Genomic DNA, 20,046 nt, shown 5'->3' with positions numbered 1-20,046 from the left:
ATATCTTACTTTTTTACATTTTATACCTCTGTTATTTTACACTTATGTTTTTGTTTGTCTTATGTAACTATGTGTTTGTATCTTTTTTTAGCCCTGAAGAAGCCCTGCAACGTGGGGCGAAACGTTGGCTCATTAAAATAGTATATTTCTACTATTTGAGTTTTTTTGACCGCACCCGGACCATATTCCTTTCATCTCTACACACGGTCAATCAATAATCTTCCAGACTTATGTTCCGAAATAAAAATGTATTTTTAATCACTTCATATTCATTCTTTACATTTTAGACATTTTTTTCTGGACAGAATGTGAGACCCAAATAGCCAAATAACCTCAAAACGCTATTGTAAACGCTTTTAATATAACAGGTCCCTTATAATAAAAATGGAACTATTTTAAATACATGTAACTTATTGACAGGTTTCAGATTTTCCTAAACCAACTTTGTCAAAGATGAATTTTGCAAGACTCCCATTGGAGACCTATACTGCCTAACCATGGTTGGGGGGATCAAAGTTTTTCATTTAGTGGGACCGTCACTCAATAAAAAAAGTCAACGCCCCAGGCCGGATTCGAATCGCCAACACCTATAGACATAAAATTGGTAAAACTGCCTTTTAACCACTGAGCTACGGGCGGCCCGTTATTTGCCATAATAAACTCTCTAATATTTCCTATGCATTTTTTGGGAAATAGGCAGACAAATATAAATGCTTCCTGGAATTCCAGACCAGGAATCTGGAGCGGGTACAATTGAAAGATCATGTACCTGCTTCCGTAGAGGAATTCACTGATCCCAGATTTCATCGCTGGGTTAAATTCCATAGCTCAGTGCCCAAGATAAATGAACGGTGATTTATTTCTATAATAAAATAAAAATTCAAAAACGACTGTTTATTAAATTTTGGAACAGCCAAAGTCTACCAGTAATTTTTTATTATATCAATCTTTTAAGATGATTAAAAGGAAATAGTATGTCAGTATGATATCATCCCGAACATCTTTTATGAAGGTATTCATAGATATATAAATATTTTTTATAAAATCACAGAAGAATAGTATAAGTATATCCACTTTTAAAAGATGAACGATGTCTGTGATCGGATTGACTATCATACCATTAACTTCTCGGTCTGCATTTTTTTTTAACTAGGATTAGTTCGAACATATTTGTATTTAACAATGTGTTTAATTTATGGTCTCGTGAGAAGGTAACACGCAACCAGGCCTTATCACGTAATAACATGTATAAGTACTTTCAGCTAATAGAGATAATATGCCGATATATTATCGAGATAGCATCAAATTATAATAAAACAAGTAAAATAATTATGGGTATAAAACATCCGCAAAGCAAAACTCTATTCGGAGAAATTGGAATTATTCTGAACGCTTTAAAACCCCGAATCAGAGAATAGTGGCAATTTTCAGCGAGGTGGGAGCTGGCGAGAGAAAGGAGTCGGAGAAAGTGCACAAGTTTTCAGAGCTCCAAGCTTTCTAGCCAGGCCTTTTCCTACAACATCCTGCGCCACCTGTGACGAGAAAATAATCTGTAGGAGTCGAAGTACAGAGGATTATGAATCAATAGAGGGGAGAGGGAGAGTACGAGGTGCGGGATGGAAAAAGGTTCACAAGACAACCCGTCCATCATAAAAAAAATTAATGAAATAAAAAATAATATTTATTATTTAGCATCTTCAGTGTCTAGAGTCCACTAAATTAATTAATTTCATAATAAGCTTCGCAAAATGAATAGAAGATTTCATTCCTACATTGATTTCGTAAAAAGAGAGGTACTTAATTAATGATTTACAAATTATGATAATAATTGATTTTCCATTTAATATCAATTCTTCATTAATTCTGTTCAATCGCCTGTAACATGCTTAATACAATAATATACCTGGTTCAACCTTACTAGGAAAAAATATAAAGATATTAATTTTAAAAGGAAAACATTACAAAAAATGACGGTTAGGTGGAAATGTCGGTGTAAATAAAGGAAAATTGAGATTAAACGAAATAGCAAATAAAGTTATGTAGAATGGTGGAAGGTTGAATATGAATTGGTAGGCTCGAAATGTTCTATTATAATAAAGAAGGAGATAGGCGGGGTGCGGTCAAAATATAACACAAATAAGTTAAATAATTTATAAATAGTGCCATCGTTTCGGACATAAAAAAAAAATTAAAAATGAAATATAAACACAATGACGAAGAGTAGATAATTGTACAGAATGAAATTAATAAAATTAAAGTGATGAACGAAGTGGAAAATAAAATATATATATAGGTAATTGAATAGGTAAGTAAAAATAACATAATTCAGGAAATAAAATAGAAATTTTAAGTTATATAATGCAAAGGAATATGAATGTATTAGTTTATTAATCATTTAAAAATTAAAATTATAGAAAGAAAAATAAAATTGAGAGAAAGAGAATATATGTAACTTATGAAGTATGTAACCATAATATTAGAATAAAGAAACAAATATTATGGTTTTATTTTATAAATATTATATTTATTCTATTATATTTCATAAGTTACATATATTTTCTTTCTCTCAATTTTAGTGTTTCTTTCCATAATTTTCATTTTAAAGTTATTAATGAACTAATATATTCATATTCCTTTGCATCATATAATTTAAAATTTCTATTTTATTTCCTTAATTATGTTATTTTTACTTACCTATTCAACTACCTATATATACATTTTATTTTCCATTTCGTCCATTACTTTAATCTTATTAATTTCATTCTGTACAATTATTTACTGTCATTCTGTTTATATATATATATATTTTTTATTCATTGGTTGTTATCTTGTTCTTTGTTTTTAGCCCTGATGAAGGCTAGAATTCTAGCCGAAACGTTGGCACTATTAAAAAAGTTATTTAAACTCATTTGTGTTATATTTTGACCGCATCCCCCTCCATCTTCTCTTTATATAATTTATCCGCGGTCAACTATCTCTCATCATTGTAAAACTTATATATTTCTGCTGACGTTTCGGCTTAAATTTCAGACCTTCATCAGAGCTAAAAATAAAAAAAACGAGATAACAACCGCAACTCGGAATTTAATACCTTCTTTTTTTAAGAAGGTTTGCAACGCAGAATACAATTTTCTCAGTGCTTGTAAATAAAAAAATACGGCATAATGTAATTTATACAGTTTTTATGAGGCATGAACATTTTTAATAGTAAATTTACAAGCTAAAATAAGGACATAAATGACATAAAAAAAAAAAAAAAAAAAAAAAAAAGGTTTCGAAAGGTCTCTTCCATAATAGTAGACCGAAAAAGGGGGCATGTGATGTAATCAGGCATGCGCAAAAGTTCTAGTCCTGACAGTCTTCCCAAGGACATTCTTGTTTATGTGGCTATCTATGGAATGGGTTTATATCCAATTGAAGGAACAGCTAGGCAACAAGATGGAGAAGGTATACACCAACACAGCTCCACCATTATTCGGAAATAAAAAAAAAATTAAAATAAATACAAAGAAAAAAAAAGCAAGCAAGGTAGCCGATCTACAGAGCTCTAGCGATCTTACGTAACGTCCTTAGCATCAGAATACTCTTCAACCACAATAACTATATTTCAAAGAAGCAAACTATTAAATTTTTAATATCCACGAGTATTTAAAATTGAATAAATAACTAGAGACATTATTGTAAAAATACTGAAAAAATAAATATTCAAAGTATAGCAGAAACTTATGGAGGTAACTCATCGGGAATCATCTGAGGGAACCGTTCAATAGAAAAGAAAATAATACCGAACTCTCTGGATTATAGAATAAGTATAGTGTAATGTATAGTATAATACATTTTTTTTACATAATACTATAAAAATCAAAATTCCAAAAAAGAAAGGTAGGTAGAAAAAATACAAAATTAAAACCAACCGTAGAAACATAAGAGGATAGGGTATAATATGCAGGTTACTGATAAATTATATATAAAGGATTTTAGAGATTAAATAAGAATTTTATATAATACTACTAGACAAAAAAATATCACTAAAACCCATGAAGAATGTTATCTATTTTTTCATTAACAGTTATACAAGGCTGTGGTCAACATTAACACAAGGTACTCACTTATTAGAACCTGGATTTGGCACTACTTGAAGATTCTACCGCCCAATAGTGGTGACACCCATTTATAAATAATATAATGAAGTTTAAATAGTTTACCACAGATTAATATAAGAAGATGGTAGGGCAAAAATACACAAATAAACCAAACTTATACGAGAAGATGGTTGGGGGTGTGCGGTCAAAATAAAAAACAAATAAGTTGAAGTAACTTATTTAATAGAGCCAACGTTTTGGCCAGAATTTCTAGCCTTCTTCAGGGCTAAGAACAGAACAAGATAACAGCCAATGAAAACTGAAAATAAAAAAGAATTATAAATAAAAAAAACACTTTGTCATCTTTCTAACGAATTTTTTAATTCGGAGTCTGGCCGTTTGCGGCGCCGAAGCCACTTGGCAGTAAGATTTCAAGTTTCGTTTAATTCTCTTTTTTCCTCTATCTTTATTTTAAACCCCCCCCCCTTCTTTTCTCAATTTTCCTTACCTACGTTATTAGTTATGTTCACCATATATTATTATTGTTATTTTCAAAAACAATTTTTTTTTTCTCTATTCATTTCTTTTGTTAAACTTAGCTTCTATTTTGCCTCTTTATCTAATATTATGGTTACATATTTCATTTGTTGCATATATTTACATTCTCTCAATTTTATTTCTCTTTCCATAATTTTAATTTTTAAATGGTTAATAAACTAATATATTCATATTCTTTGTATTATAAAACTTCATTTTTATTCGATTTCCTTAATTATGGTACTTTACCTACTTATTCAATTACCTATGTATACATTTTATTTTCCACTTCTCTCATCACTTTATTTTATTAATTCCATTCTGTACAATTATTTACTTTATGTCATTCTGTTTATATTTTCTGTATTCATTGGTTGTTACTTTGTTCTGTTCTTTGCCCTGATGAAGGCTAGAAATTCTGGCCGAAACGTTGGCACGATTAAATAAGTTACTTCAACTTATTTGTGTTTTAATTTTATCGCACCCCCAAACCATCTTATCCTCGTATAAGTCATCCACGGTCAACTAATCTCTCATGATTATACATCAAACTTATTTACTTGTGCCGACGTTTCAGCCTGAATTTCAGTTCTTCTCAGGAACTCAACGAAGATTCCGAAAATTTTGATTCCAAAGAAGTCAGACATGTTCTTTCTAAAAAAAAAAAAATCATCGACCTACATTCACTACTTCATGCCTCATTGTTTTTTTTTTTTTTTACTTAGTGATATTTTTTCTTATTCTTCAGAGGGAGAAAAATAAATTGGCATATAATAACCATGAAAAACTCGTATACTTTCTGAGCTATGCACCGAAAATGCTCAACTTTGATAATGGTTTTTTTTTTTTTACCGAATTAATCGGAATGTCGTATATACTTCCCGGGAATATCTTGAATATTCGCAAAAGGCTCTATTATAATCGGATTAACAGTAAGGTAAAGTATAAAATACGAACAAACTAATAATGATTTTTATACATTAGATACGCAATCTTTTTCTTAAAATATTTATTCTGAGCCAATAAAAATTACAATAGGAAAGTCAAAAATATTTTTACTTAAATAGTTAAGGTTTCAATATTTCTTAAGGGTGACTTACATAATAACTTATAAATATTTTTAGTGTGAGGAGTGGGGGATGGTGGGAGGAGACTACTTTCACGGCAGGAATTTTTATTCCCAACTTGTATTCCATCACATTCTGTTAACCTCAAAGAAGAATATCAAATTGAAATTCGTAACAGAACTTATTTCAAATGACATTTCTTAAATGCACAGTTCCTTATCTTACAATTGAAAATATCGTGAATAAATAATTGAAAATATTCAAGAGGGAAATAATCGAGACAAATAAGTTAGTAACTTCATCATTATAATGAAAAATACAGAGAAAAAAAACAAAAAATAATTGATAATTAAAAATGATTCATTTCTTTCACCTTTAATGTAAAAATGCATAACAAATTATAACATTTTCTTTTAATAAATTTAATCAAGAATAGAAATAAATAATATTTCAATAATCATTATAAACAAAAATCTAGAAGCAAGCCATTTCAGATTTTATAATAAAAATAGTTCTCATTTACATCAATAAGGTAAGAAATCGTTTATTATTGATAACAATTTAAAAACAAAACAAAAACTTGTAGACAACATACCAACTCAGTGACGGAATGTATAGTCACGCATAGATGTATCTAAAAAAAACGACATTGCCTACGATGCTGAAATTATAAATAACGGTTCTCCTTATGCTTTATAAGTTGTAATGATGCTGAGTTTCAAAACGTTTGGACTATAAGTGGTTTAAAAAATATTACTTCTAAAACAAAGAGATAGATGATAAGTAAAATCGGCCTTATGATTCTCAACTTGTAACTAAATGAGAAGAAAAAAAGATAGGAATCTGTAATAAATATAAAATTAATGAAATCGATAGCAGATTTTCTTTGTATCCATTGCTGATAATTGTTCATCTATTGTTGTTTTCATTTCTAAGATCTGACATATCCAGATATTATTAAAACATTATTCACACGAATTTTTACAATAACAAGGATATAGCTTGATACCTGGAATTATTTATTTATTTTGATGCGCTAGTTGTTAACCGTGATTTATATTAGAAGACGGTTGGGTGTGCAGCTTGTGAAGCATACAAATAAGTAAAACATATTTTACTAGTGCTAATGTATCGATCAGAATTTCAGACCTTCTACAAAGTTAAGAACAAAAAACCAAAATAATGAATGAAAAAAAAAGCAGAATAATATTTTGTTATTCTGTTCACAATAGTTGTTAACTTTTTTTTTATATTCTAAGCCCTGATGAAGGCATGAAATTCTGACCGAAACGTTGACACTAATAAATTTTTCTTATTTGGGTCCTCCCTTGACTGCACCACCTCATCCATCTTCTAGAATTTATTTGCCTGTTTAATATAAAATTTCCTTATATAAAAAATACTATAGAGAGGAGATAGAGGTCATAGAAGCGAGGCTCGCTAGGTGGAACCATCACGTGGGGGACCGGCGGTGGTAGGGGGAGACACGTGCCGGGGTCAATGTCCTTCGGTCGAACTAGGGCACATACAGCTCACTCCATCGCACTCCTTTTATTTACAAATATTTATAACAATATAATAATTATCTTACGGCCATCGCAGCCGCGTCAAAAATAGGAATGCAAATGGTTTCGAAAGCTGCAAATAATGAAGCCGATTGTACAGGTGCTTACTAGCACTTGTTTAGTTCATTTCCCCTACTGTGGTGTCAGATAGCGTTAGAGGGATGAGTGTGAGGGGGGTTTGTAATTTTTCTATGACACTGTAAACAAGACCAGAACGCATCCTACAATTTAATGGATAATATCAATATGAGGAGGAGATGGTCTGGGGGGCGCAGTCAGAAAATAAACACAATTAAATAAAAAAATATTCATTCATGCAATTTGGCACTAATAAATATTTTTTTATTATTTGTGTTTATTTGCTGATCGCACCCCCGAACATCTCCACTTATTAATCTACGGTCAACCATGAACACCTCATTATGATAATGTCAATCAATATTTTATAAACCAAGAACATTTTCAACTGACTTATGTGGTTTCTTACATCAGTTTAATCCAGTGGTTCCCAACCAGAGTTCTATAGCCTGGGTTCCATGAAATAATTTTGGAATGGGTCATTCTGCTCAACACACTTACCATCCTTACCATTCAATTTTGTAGAGGTATGCAGATACCCTGACCTTACTTAGCTTTTGCTTAAAATACGGCATTTGGCACTCCATTTATATCAAATTATAGATTAGAGGTTCCGCCATTTACCTACTTTTACTAAAAGGGTTCCGCCACAAAAAAAGGTTAGGAACCACTGTTTTAATATTTCATAAGCTGCCTATGTGAGATGTACATCTTACATCTCGTCTGTGTTTAGATAATTACTTTTTTCTATCTAGATGCAGGATGAATTGTCAAAATATTGGCAGGTTTGTTATTTAACATAACTTGAGAAACAATAGACAAATTTTTTTATAATGAAACCAGAAGTAATTGGATTTCAAAGACGCACTAAATTGAAACTGACACAAACACCCTTGTAAAAAGTTTCTAAAGATAGACATAAGATAAGGCAAGGATTTCTGTGTGCTATGAAAACAGAAACATTAATGAAAATAAACAACAATAATAATAAATTATATAAGGCTTAGAGAACTCGAAGGTTCGAAACCGATACCAGTCGCAGTCTACTCACATTGAGTCATAAATATAACCTAAGTTACAGAGCTCTGCAGTTTTTTTAATTAATAACGCTGAACTTTAGTAGAGGCAAACCTGAAAAAAAACAAAAAAAAAACAGATCCCACAGACTTGTTTCGGAACAGTCGTGAAAGAGCCCTCGGAAGAGAAAGTAATCCCAATCTACGGTACTATCTTTGAAATACGTTGAATTAAAAATTAAATCAATTTTTTTTTGGCCAGATGTGCCACTTAAAGCAAAGCAGCGATATAATTGAGATCCGGTTAATGTTAAAATCATCTTATTTAAAATATTTTTATTGCAATAGAATAAATTGTCAATGTATAAGTAATAAAACTATTTGACAAAATATATCTTTGTTTTAATTTTTATAAAATTTGCTTCCCATATTATAGTAATAAGTATAATTTTTATTTTTTTTATAAGACAATAAGAGCTAAATTATTTTTAAAATAGTCTTGTTTTCCATCTTGTTGTTACATGATCGTGTATGGAGAAACTCACAAAAAAAAAATTCGAAACTGCACAACTCGATGTCTTTAAACAATAATACTATTTTACAAAAGTTAAACAACGACAATTTTTTTTTAATTGTTGATTAAATTATAATCTATCGAGATAAGGTGTTGAAAAGCTGACTTGCCAACAACGTTATCGATTACAGATCAATCAGAGGGGTCAGGGGTTGACCGACATCCTATCAACAGGCGACTTGGTTCTTGAGTAACTGAGGTCCCAGGATAACTTGTGTTTGCCTTGTACATTCAGCTGATCAATTCATTGCTCATAGCTGTTCATGAATGGCATAAACTTATTCGGTACCGAATAATAATTACAGTAGATCCAATAGAGAATAAGAAATAAAATAAATATGTGAGGAATATATGATGAACTATTGTAGTGATTTTAAAGCAGGAACAAATATAATATAAAAAAACAAATTGTTTTAAACAATCAGTTCAAATTAAATTAAAAAAATAAAATAAATAAATCCTTGTTCTAGAAAAGTTTCATTCCAAAGAATTCAATAAAATTTTTATTTGTAATATTTACTATCAAAGATTGTATTTTACAATTAAAAAATGTTTATTTATTTTTATATTTTATTGAAAATTAAATATAAATTATCAGTTGTAACCCTACAATTTAACTTCCAAATTGTAAAAAAAAATGTATACAAACTATATTGGAAAACAGCACTAATAAAAATTGCTTGAATTAAGATGACATATGTCCAAAAAAAATAGTGATGTAAGTAAAAAATAAGAACAATAATTAGGAAATTTAGCTTAATCTCAAAACGCTTTAGATTTTTTAGTGGTTAAAGATTAGTAAAGTGGATGTACAAATAGTTAAATATTAAATTATTTGTATATAAATGTGTAAACAATTTTTTTCTTTATTAAAATGCAATGAAAAATTTGTTGATTGTAACCGTATGTTAATTGTACAACTGTTGATAGTAAATATGTTTATTTATAGAACTTTATAATGGGCATACGAGGCCGAAACGTACGGAAGACAAAGAATAAAGGAGTAAAATAAAGAGTATAAATTCCTGATAGAAAAAAGAATAAAGTATTCAGAAAAACTTACTTTCAATAGATTCAGTTTTGTAATTTTATAAGAAATAATATATTCTGTTTCGGAACGATTATTCGAATGAAGTTTTTTTTTTTTAATATTTTAAATAATTTGTGGTAGTGGTTTGTATCTTGATGAAGAATAAACTCAAAACCAATAAAAATGATATATTTATCATTACCAATATAATCACTGAAATAGGTCTTAAGGAATGTTATCTTTAAAAAAAAAACGAAATATTATTTTTCTTTATCATTTCCGCACCGGATTTATACTCAGAACATAAATTCTCTGAACTAACTACACACTGGAAATGTTTCAAAAGTGAAGGTTTAATAAGATAAAGACGGACAGCTATTTAAAATGATTTATCGTAATTTAAACGATATCAAGAAAACATATTGTTTTTACGAATCATCTCACTTCATCAAGTTAGACATTTGAAAATAAAATATTGTAAATTTGCAATATCAATAAACCTAAGTAAACTAGAACGAAGTATCAATTTCATCGACTAGCTTATATTTATAGGTTTTCATTGCCAACATTTTCAACTATAAACAGCTTTGGTAAAAGTAAAGCAGTCATGTTGGGATGGGGAAAAAAAAAAAAAAAAAAAAAAAGTGAAACCACTTTAATATATCGGATAATATTACAGAACAATAGTGGTTAGAGAGGTGTTATCAATATTTTGGAAATCCATAAAAGTGGAAAGAACATACTTCAAACTGCTAAAATCGGAGTAAAACATTTTACTCAAAGAGTTACACTAATTAAAATCAATATGAAACCATTTATGAAAACGAATATACGTAGATTCAATATTGTGTTTGAATAGATAAGAAAAATATTGTCAATAATCCTAACAGGTAGTGGGTAACCCAACTTATCGAACCAAGAGTTAGCCATAATATAAGGGGGGAAATTCAATTATTCATTACAGTTTGTAAATCTGGTAAAAATTGTTTAAAACATTTTTATTTCCTCTCTAATAAATCTTTTTAGCAACGACCCTTAGTGAAGATACGCCCACCTCCATGTTGAAATAACATTTGTGAAGTATTGAATTTTTTTGGACTCTGCTAGTTTCAACATTTCACATACGTGTGATTGATGACAAGACCGACCTGCCATCTAGATGTGACAGTTTCAAAATATAGTTTTACGGAATATTTTATTAATTTTTTAGTTATAAATTTAGTGTGTTCTTTCTTTCTCTATTTTTTTTTTATTTACAGAATCTTTAGTCCACCTTATGAAGTAATTCAAAAACTATGTTTTATGGAAAATCCAATTCTTCCTAGTTTTTAATAGGACGTTGGAAAATTTTACAATCCCTGGCTTCAAAATAATTTCACCTAGTTACCTATTATTTTTTGAGTTAGTAAAAATTTATTCCCATCGTGAAAACATTATCAAAATTTTACGACTGTACACACATGAAACAATAAGGCAACAAAAAAAAAAATTTAATACCCTAAATTTTCGTTTTCATAATGCACTGATACAATTTTGTGGATTTCGCATACTAAGACAGAAAGACGGTGGCGAACAGTTTATTTCCCACAAATTATTAATAGAAATCAGTTTCTAGAAAGGATCCAATATATAACAGAAACCAATCCTTGTAGGACTAAAGCAATGCTCTTTCAATAATCCTATATAGACATCTTTATGTAAATCCTCCCTTTTATCTATCAGTAAACAAAGTCAACAGTAAACAGACTCAAACAAAATATCATCAGAGATATAGGTTTCCTTAAACAGAACCATTTATAACTAAGATATTCCTGTGTGTTAAAATTTCTTAAATTAAATTAAATGTTAGTTGAATACAGCTTTTTATGAATATTTAATCGTTATCTTAAATTCATGGTTGATCAATCATACAGAATTATTGGATAATATATCATGCCAATAAAACCCATTTCATAATAAAAGACTAATTTTGATGTTAAAAATATTTAATAAACATATAAATAATGAATATAATAAATTTTCAACAAAATTAAGAATTATAATAAAATTTTATCAGATATATACATCTTCAACGACTTTATAAATCGTAAATAAAAAATATTAACAAAAAAGGTATCAGAGACGACTGTAAGAAGAGGTTTAGACAAGATGGCATCTTTATTCGAACTTTAGAACTAGTTATAGAAATGATATCTATAAAAATCTAAAATAATGTTTTACCTGGCCAAAATTGATATTTAAAATACTACAAACTAATCGATTACTTTTAAATACAATAATTATCAGTTACTTGGAGTACTAAAGACTAATTTCATACCTTATAAATATTTGTTTGCTTCTAATCCATTTCAGCGTTTACTATGCTTAAGAAAAGTTTTACCAACCTCAAACCGAAAAAAAACTGTAACACGTACCATTCAACTCTAATTTATATTCATTAAAAAAAACAGAAATGTAGTGATAAAAAAATTTAAAATTAACAGCTAAAAATAATAGTAAATAATTAATAAACAAATCGTATATAATACATCAGTAAACTTTAAATTATTAAACCTTCAAACGTTTGGCGGTGTGAATTCCCGCCCATTAAGAAGACCGCGGGCGATCGAACCTGCCACTGATTCCAAAATAAAAAAATATATAAGTATAATTAGGTAATTCATAAAATTTAAACTAAATTGGATGGGACTAATAATTATAAGTGTTTTATCTTTTATAGATATACTTGAAAAGATAAATTATCAAATTGAATATAATAAATCAGAAAAGTTTAAGTTATTAAACTTATCAACGTTTGGCGTCATGATTCTATAATTCTCTCTTGTTAAGAAAACCGTGGCTGATTAGACCACTGATTCCAAATAAAACAGGAAGCCATAAATATAAATCAAATTGAATAATTATAAATTTCTCAATCATTTTCAAACAATTTAGTCACATAAAAACGAGAATTTATTGTCAATAAAATATGCTTCATGACTTTCATTGAATAACTATCCCTCTAATTATTTTATCTAAGCTTAAAAAAATCAAAAAAATCATCTGAAACCAAAAAAGAATAAGAAATTCGTTTGTACTCGTTATCAAAATTATTATATGGTATATGAATATGCTAGAAAGGAAAACGTTTTAACTAAAATTATATTAATCCTTACTTTTTCAGCAAATGAATCAATAAATTTAATTTTCAAAATAGATTGATAAAATAGGAATTAACACCGAAATCATAATCGGTTGATAAAGAAGGGATTTTGAGTTCCATTTTTCAAGGATAAGTTTAATATTGGTTTATTATCTAAATCACATAATGCGTAGATTTCCATTCAGGGAAATTATATTCTGTCATATACCAGCTATGAGAAATGTATTTAGAAGAAACTAAAAAGTATACCCTGATAAGAGATTAAATAAAATGACAGTGACGTTTGAGTTGCAACACTGTTCTGTTGCATAAACTGATAAGTCATTTTGAAAATAATTTATTTTCTTATATTGTTTACTTGTTAATTTTGGTCTATTGCTTTTAGTAGCTTTAAACAATATAATAATTCATTTAAAAAATATCTATAGTATGGATGAGACTATATTAATTTATTATTACTATTACGATAGTTTTGGAATAACTACCTGTAGATCTTTATGAGTGTTATCCTTGTGAGTTGAAGCTCGTATCACTCCCGCCCTCCAACACCACTCACTTATTTTTGATAATTTTAATTTTGAATAACCACTCACTGATAAAAATCTTTTACCAACTATCTCTTCACGGATTTTGAAAGACATTTTGAAGACCTTATAATTAAGTATATGAAGCCAGGGTCGACATTAAACGTTGATTCACACCTTGAGCACAGCACAAATTTGACACTACACTCCTTCGAGGACGCACAACCGTTGCTTTGTGAGAGACCTACATTCCGCCCCTGCGCGCGCTCCCATCGACTCCCCACTCCGCGGCCAAGTCACGTGACGAAAACAAAACACGTCACTAGTCATTTCAAGATGGTTCCTCTAAGGAGTGTAGTATAGTTTCACTGCTCGGACAAAATACGTTAAATTAGGCACTCCTCCCCGACTTTAAAATATAACAACACGACAAAATGATTACTGCATTGATCTCTCGTCTAGTAATGTAAGTACTTTTTATTTTTCGTCCAGGTTATTTTTTTTTTTCGTGTTGAAACTTATTAGTTTTGAGCGTGGGTATTAGTCTTTGTTTCGAGTTTTTATTTTCTTTGATTAATTATTCTATTAACTGTCATGGGAAAATTCCTTTTTTTTTTTCATTATTCACACTTTTAGAAGATACCTTGTGTTTACGTTGAAGTTTACGGTTTATTTTTCGTCAGTAATTGTAATGTTTGTATATTGAGTTTTCTTTCAATATTCCTCTCTGTATGTTTAAACTTTACAGTTCAGGTGATCAATTACAGTTTTATATAATCTTTAATTCTTATTTTTTATTTGAACTGTTTTTTTTTATCATACTCTTATCTGTGATAATAGTATAATTCATTTATTTTTCTAGTATTTTGAGAGGTTTTGAAATTTCTTTCTTTATTTTTTGTTGAATTCAAGGATTATGTAAACTAATTTGATCTAGTTGGAACAGGAATACAGTGCTAACTTGTTAAGTTATTACTTTGTCAAGTTAACCATATCCTGAACTTCATCAGTATTCATATTTTTGGTTCTTCTGCTAACATCAGGAACCTTCATGCTCATTCATTGTGCCTGGAGTGTAAATAATCAATTTTATGGAGGGTTTTGAAATTTTCCAAATGGGAACATACAGCCTAAAGTTGCAACACAAATCTAGTTGGAAGGTTATCCTTGGATCTTAGCCATATAAGTCCAATGTTTTACCAAATTGAACCAGCTTAAACATATGTGTTCTTTTTTTAAATTTATTTTTGCAATTACTTATGTAACATTTCATGCCCCTGCAGTACTTATAAGTATTCCTTATGTAAGAATGTACATGCAATAATGAAATTATCTTACAATTATTATAAAATATGAACTGATACATATTTACTAGTATTTTAGATGTTAATGTCACTGCTTGAAAGCAAATTACTTTAATAGACTGTTAATATCATTTTTTTAAATTTCATTTATAAAATTAATGAATTCCTTTATTCATTCATTGGATTAATAAATTAGCATTTTTAGTGGATATGTGTGGAATAATTAATAATGAATACAGTAGCATAATGTTAATTTTTGCTAACCCAAAGTCTTTTGTATCTTCACATTAAGGAATTATTTTTTGAACTCCATGTTCATTCACCTTTTTTTTTCATGCTCTGATTAGTTTCTGTTAACATATACCAATTAAGCTGCTGCCCTTTCTTTAATTGAGTTCATGTACTGTTATTAATAAGTGGGTTGCAGTGGTATTAAAAGTTCATTTAAAAAAGCAGAAAGATAATACTGTTATACAGGTGCAACAGTGTTTTAGCTTTCCTATATTGTAAGATTTAAAATAGTGGGTTTTAAAGGTGGGGTTGGATCCATGTTCTTTGGCTCTTGTTCATGTTATAATTTTAGATGCACCAACTATGCATACCTCTAGCCAGTGTCTCTCAGCCTAGACCGTTTATTAGAAGATGTCTCAAAGCCTTAAAATGGAAGTACGCTTCACAGTTTTCTTTCAGAATAATGTGATCGTTGTTTATATTTGATCACTGATGACAAAACATTTAGTTGTTCCCGCCAGGATATGAAATATTTCGTCTTATACTAACAGTGTGAAGTTTAAATAAGAAGAATCGATGGATAACTTTTTTTCTTCTGTAGTTCTAATTTGTTTTCAATGTATCTACAACAAATTTTGTTTAGTTTCATTTAAATACAATTATCCTGCTATAACTGATTATTGAACAGAGATTGTTTAGTCATAATTAATTATGTTGTTTTAAATAATATATGTTTTTGAAATGTTGTTTTCTTTGTTGTTATACCATATTTTAATAATTTATTATAATTTGACGTTTTTAAACAAATCTACTCATTGTTTAAATAGATTTTTATTGATTTGGCTATCAGTTCTATGGTTACTTCTGTTGTATTTTAATGCTTCAACGGTTTTCATAGTATTATTATCAGTCCCTTTGTCATCAACCATTTGAAAATGTTATCTCTTATCTCCAAGATACTGGTGCATTGTGTCAAAATCAATGAATCCCAGTTGCAATCCATTGTGGTGTTCGTGGACAGTTGTTTATCAAGTGTGTCCTTGGTTGGTTCATCTATTTGCTTGTTACTGCCAATTGTGTTATGAACTGAGGCAGTTGCCCCTCTTAATGATGAGCTGTAAGGAAAAATCTAATAAAAACTCATAAACTGGTTTGAGCACAAAACATTCTTCATTGATTACTCTGCTCTATTACTATAATTATTTGCTTGTGTAATTAATATTTTTTGCTCATTTTTTTTAATACCTCATTACAATATTTTTATTCATTAATAATGTCATATTAATATTGAGGCGTGCATATTGAAAACATCATTTAACATCAAATTTCAGTGTTAAGATGTACATAATTAATAAAAATTATAATATAATTTTATCTTATAATTTTTTCTTTAAATAAAAGTGAAACTTATTCTTCCTATTTCAAAAATATCATATTCACATATACTCGCATGAGCTGTTATACCCCTTATGATATGATTTTCATACTATTTTTAAAATGTAGAAAATTGAAGGAAAATTTCTGAGATATACCTCAATCATTTATTAGCATACTTATATACTTTTTATAACTTCGAGAATATTTTTAAGATGTTTCTAAACTGATACATTGATTTTTTTATTTTTTAAAAATTGTATACATTTTTTTTTATTTCTGAGGTATCTTAACATCAGAGGCGATACACTATTGCTTTGAAGTTTTTTAGCTCTGGATTCTTGATTTATTCATCTCTATTTTAAACATTTCTTCCCGCTAAGATCAAATCCCTTAAATGTTATTTTATTAGAATAGTACAGTTCTTAATGAATTATTTTCACAGAAGTATTTTGTGTCAGTGAAGTTTTCAGAACAGTAAGATAATGTTTTGCTAAAATATTTTTTGCCAAATAAAAAAAATTTTCTCTGGTTATTTTGAAATTCTAATCATACCTTTTTTTATTTGTTAATTGGTACTGAAAAGAACCTGTCAAAAATTTTGTTATTAAAAATAATACCTAAGTCTTTCCTAGGATGTACTATTATTATTGAGGGAACTAGTCAGTTAAACGGTCTTTTTTGTCCGATCTTGTTGGCTACTTATTACCCTGTATTAACCATAATGGAAGAGTCAAAATTAATTTTGTGAGATTCCCATAAAATAAATGTTGACTTAAGTGACAATCTAACACTGCCCCATTGGTACTATTGGACTTTTATCCCAGTATTATAATACATATTGGGTAATAGGTGTAAATATTTACATATGTAAGAGACATAGTTTTTGCTCAAGAATTTGTTAAATAGTGACCTCATATACCTTGAATCTGTGAAATAAACTTGTTTAATCTGTTTAGAGCCATGATTGTTAAAATAAAATATGTACCATTGTGTGAAAAGAGATGAAAAACTAAAGAGCTATAGACACTCAATATGTTGAGTTCCTGGTTCTGGATATATTAAACATTATAAAAAAAGAAAGGGGGAGGGCGTACACAAAGGATAGAGCATAAGGTTATTTTCAGAATCCTGTAGCTCATGTGGTCTGGAGGGAAAGAATTCCTTGACTACCAAAACTCTAGTAGTGGTACCATGAATGTTGATATGAAATTGTTTGGAAATTAGTATTGACTAATAATTCTGAGTTGTTTCAAGTTTAAAAACGAAATTTGTTTTCTGAATTTAGTAACTTTTTTTGTTTTTCTTATGTTATTTGAAATCATTTGGGATTCATATTCTTGTTTAAAGTATATTCATCCATTGTTAAATTGTGATACAAATGCCTTATAAAAATTGGCAATCTACCTATTTTTTTAAACTATAAATTGCAATGAAGGAAGAAAAATGTATTGGAATAACAACAAGTTGAAAATGATAAATAAAAAAAAAAATGTATAAAACATTAAAGTAGAATCTCAGTTGTTTCAGTTTTCCTAATTACAGTGTTCCTAGCCATTGACTTATTTACTAATAGGATTTTCTAGATTACCTTCGGAATTATTTTCTCATTTACCAAGTCACAAGGGTACTCAGGAACTGGACTAAATACTTTAATACATAATTTTTTGGAATCCTCAGCATGTTTTATTGTATTTCTTTCTGACTAGTTAATCCTCTTAATCTTCATTTGAGAGAAGGTTATTGATTATTCACTGCAGCTTTGTATTATCTCAACTTAAGGTTAATGCTTTTACATTTGAAATTTATTCTGGAATATCAACTAATGCTATAAGGATTCTCTAAGAAACACCTAAAACTCATCTCAATCCTTCCTTAAGATTCGAGTTACAGTATGACAATGTATTCATCTTTCTTGTACCCATTTTTATTTTCCAGCTTACCCATCGTATTACAAAAACCAAAATTTACAAATCTAAGAAAGGAAGGAAAAGGGTTCACCTTCCATTGTTCATTGACAAAATGAAGGCTAATGGTTGTTAGGTATTTTGAAGTGAAAAGAATTTTATAGGGAGGTCATCTGTTAACCATTCCTGTTCTTCTTGATCTTGTTACTGTATAAATAGGTAAATCTTCTTCGCTTGTGTTGAAGTTGAGAACTACCCTTTGCTATAGTTATTGCTGTAAATTTTTCAAATAATGGTTATTTCTTTTTAAAATTAGTACTACATTCTCCTTTGGATTATTCTCCTTGTTTCTTCTCCGAGCTTCCCTTATGTTTCTATGATAAAATCTTGACATAAACAATGGACAGTTGATTCTGGCTGTGTTCTCTTTTAGAAAAGTGACCTCTCTATTCTAGTGCTTGGTTAGAATCCTTCTTTTATTTAGAAAGTATTCAGGATAATATTCAAATTGAATACGAATGGAGTTACACTTATAGAAAGTATTGTAAGAAGGATTATTATCGGTCAAGTTTCTTTCATGTTTTTATATTAGGTAATAAACTTGTTTCTAAACAAAGGATTAGTTATGTTTATAGAAAAGGAATTAAACAACAATCCCATGAGGTATAAGAATATTACTGATATAATCCAGAAAGCAGTAATTTATATTACAAAGTTGTTTTTTTTTAACTTCAGGTGCATTAAAAAATTTGAATTTCAAAATGAATGTTGAAAACTTCATTGATACAAAGTATTCCTGTGAAAATAATTCATTGAAAACTGTACTGTTCTGACAAACTGACAAAATAATGTTTAAGAGATAAATTTCGATATTGCAGTAAGAAATGATGAATATAGAGATTAATATTTGAAGCATCCTGAGGACAAAAGAGGGATACGAAACGTATTGTTTTTGTAGCAAAAAGATTGGAGAAAACCATTCTATCGGTTTTTATTTAGTTTTAAGGCTGCTAGATATTAATATTTCATCACTTTTTATTGTAATTATTATGGTGGTGAATTGTGACTAGATTCTAGTAAGGAACTAGACCTCAAAATAAATATGTATAAAACCATTATGTAATCCATAATATAACATCCATAATATAATACTTAGTTAGCAGTAGAAATGGGAGCTAGGTAGGGTTTAGGTTCAATACAAAGGTTTTTGTTTTTTTTGTTGCTAAAAAAAACAAAACTAAAACGAAATTGATAAGGAAGTAAAAGCGAGAATATCTAGAAATTGTTTAGCTCCCAACATGGGCATGTAGGACTGTGTGACTAAGTAATGAACAGATCTCTAAAATGTTAATAAACAATGAACTGAAGGTGTAAACTTCCGAGACTGATACCCAGATGGCATGATTGTGTTAAGGTTGCTTTTGTTGATTGGGTTGTTGATTGTAAGGGCATCACTGGACAGATGTTTCATTGAGAACCATTGGTGGTATCAGCATCAAACCTTTGGGTTCGCTAAGTTATTATTATTATTGTGACTCGAACTTTATTGGAGCAACCTCACAAAACTTTCTTCTTGTATTTGGTTTACTGTTGTAAACCATTGTAAAATGAAGAT

At 29.1% G+C, this 20,046-nt stretch overlaps 2 protein-coding genes across 2 annotated transcripts in view; one reads left to right on the top strand and one right to left on the bottom strand.

Annotated features, from left to right (window-relative positions):
- Positions 1–13,857, bottom strand: part of Kdm3 (Lysine demethylase 3) — a 497,450-nt gene extending 483,593 nt beyond the window's left edge. The window contains exon 1 of the mRNA XM_014418050.3: positions 13,577–13,857. Coding sequence (XP_014273536.1) covers positions 13,577–13,732 — 156 coding nt within the window. The 5' untranslated portion in view covers positions 13,733–13,857. The remainder of the gene's footprint in view (positions 1–13,576) is intronic.
- A 63-nt stretch (positions 13,858–13,920) lies between these two features.
- Positions 13,921–20,046, top strand: part of LOC106679102 (Receptor expression enhancing protein A) — a gene marked incomplete in the record, with an annotated part of 38,899 nt that continues 32,773 nt past the window's right edge. Inside the window, 1 exon segment of the mRNA XM_067048082.1 lies at positions 13,921–14,081. Within this exon segment, the coding sequence (XP_066904183.1) occupies positions 14,050–14,081 (32 nt within the window).

The sequence above is a fragment of the Halyomorpha halys genome, unplaced genomic scaffold, assembly GCF_000696795.3.
Source record: "Halyomorpha halys isolate HHAL.00 unplaced genomic scaffold, Hhal_1.1 Scaffold12.1, whole genome shotgun sequence".
NCBI lineage: Eukaryota > Metazoa > Arthropoda > Insecta > Hemiptera > Pentatomidae > Halyomorpha > Halyomorpha halys.
Note: the sequence above shows the minus strand (reverse complement) of the source record. Positions and strands in the feature narration are given on the sequence as shown.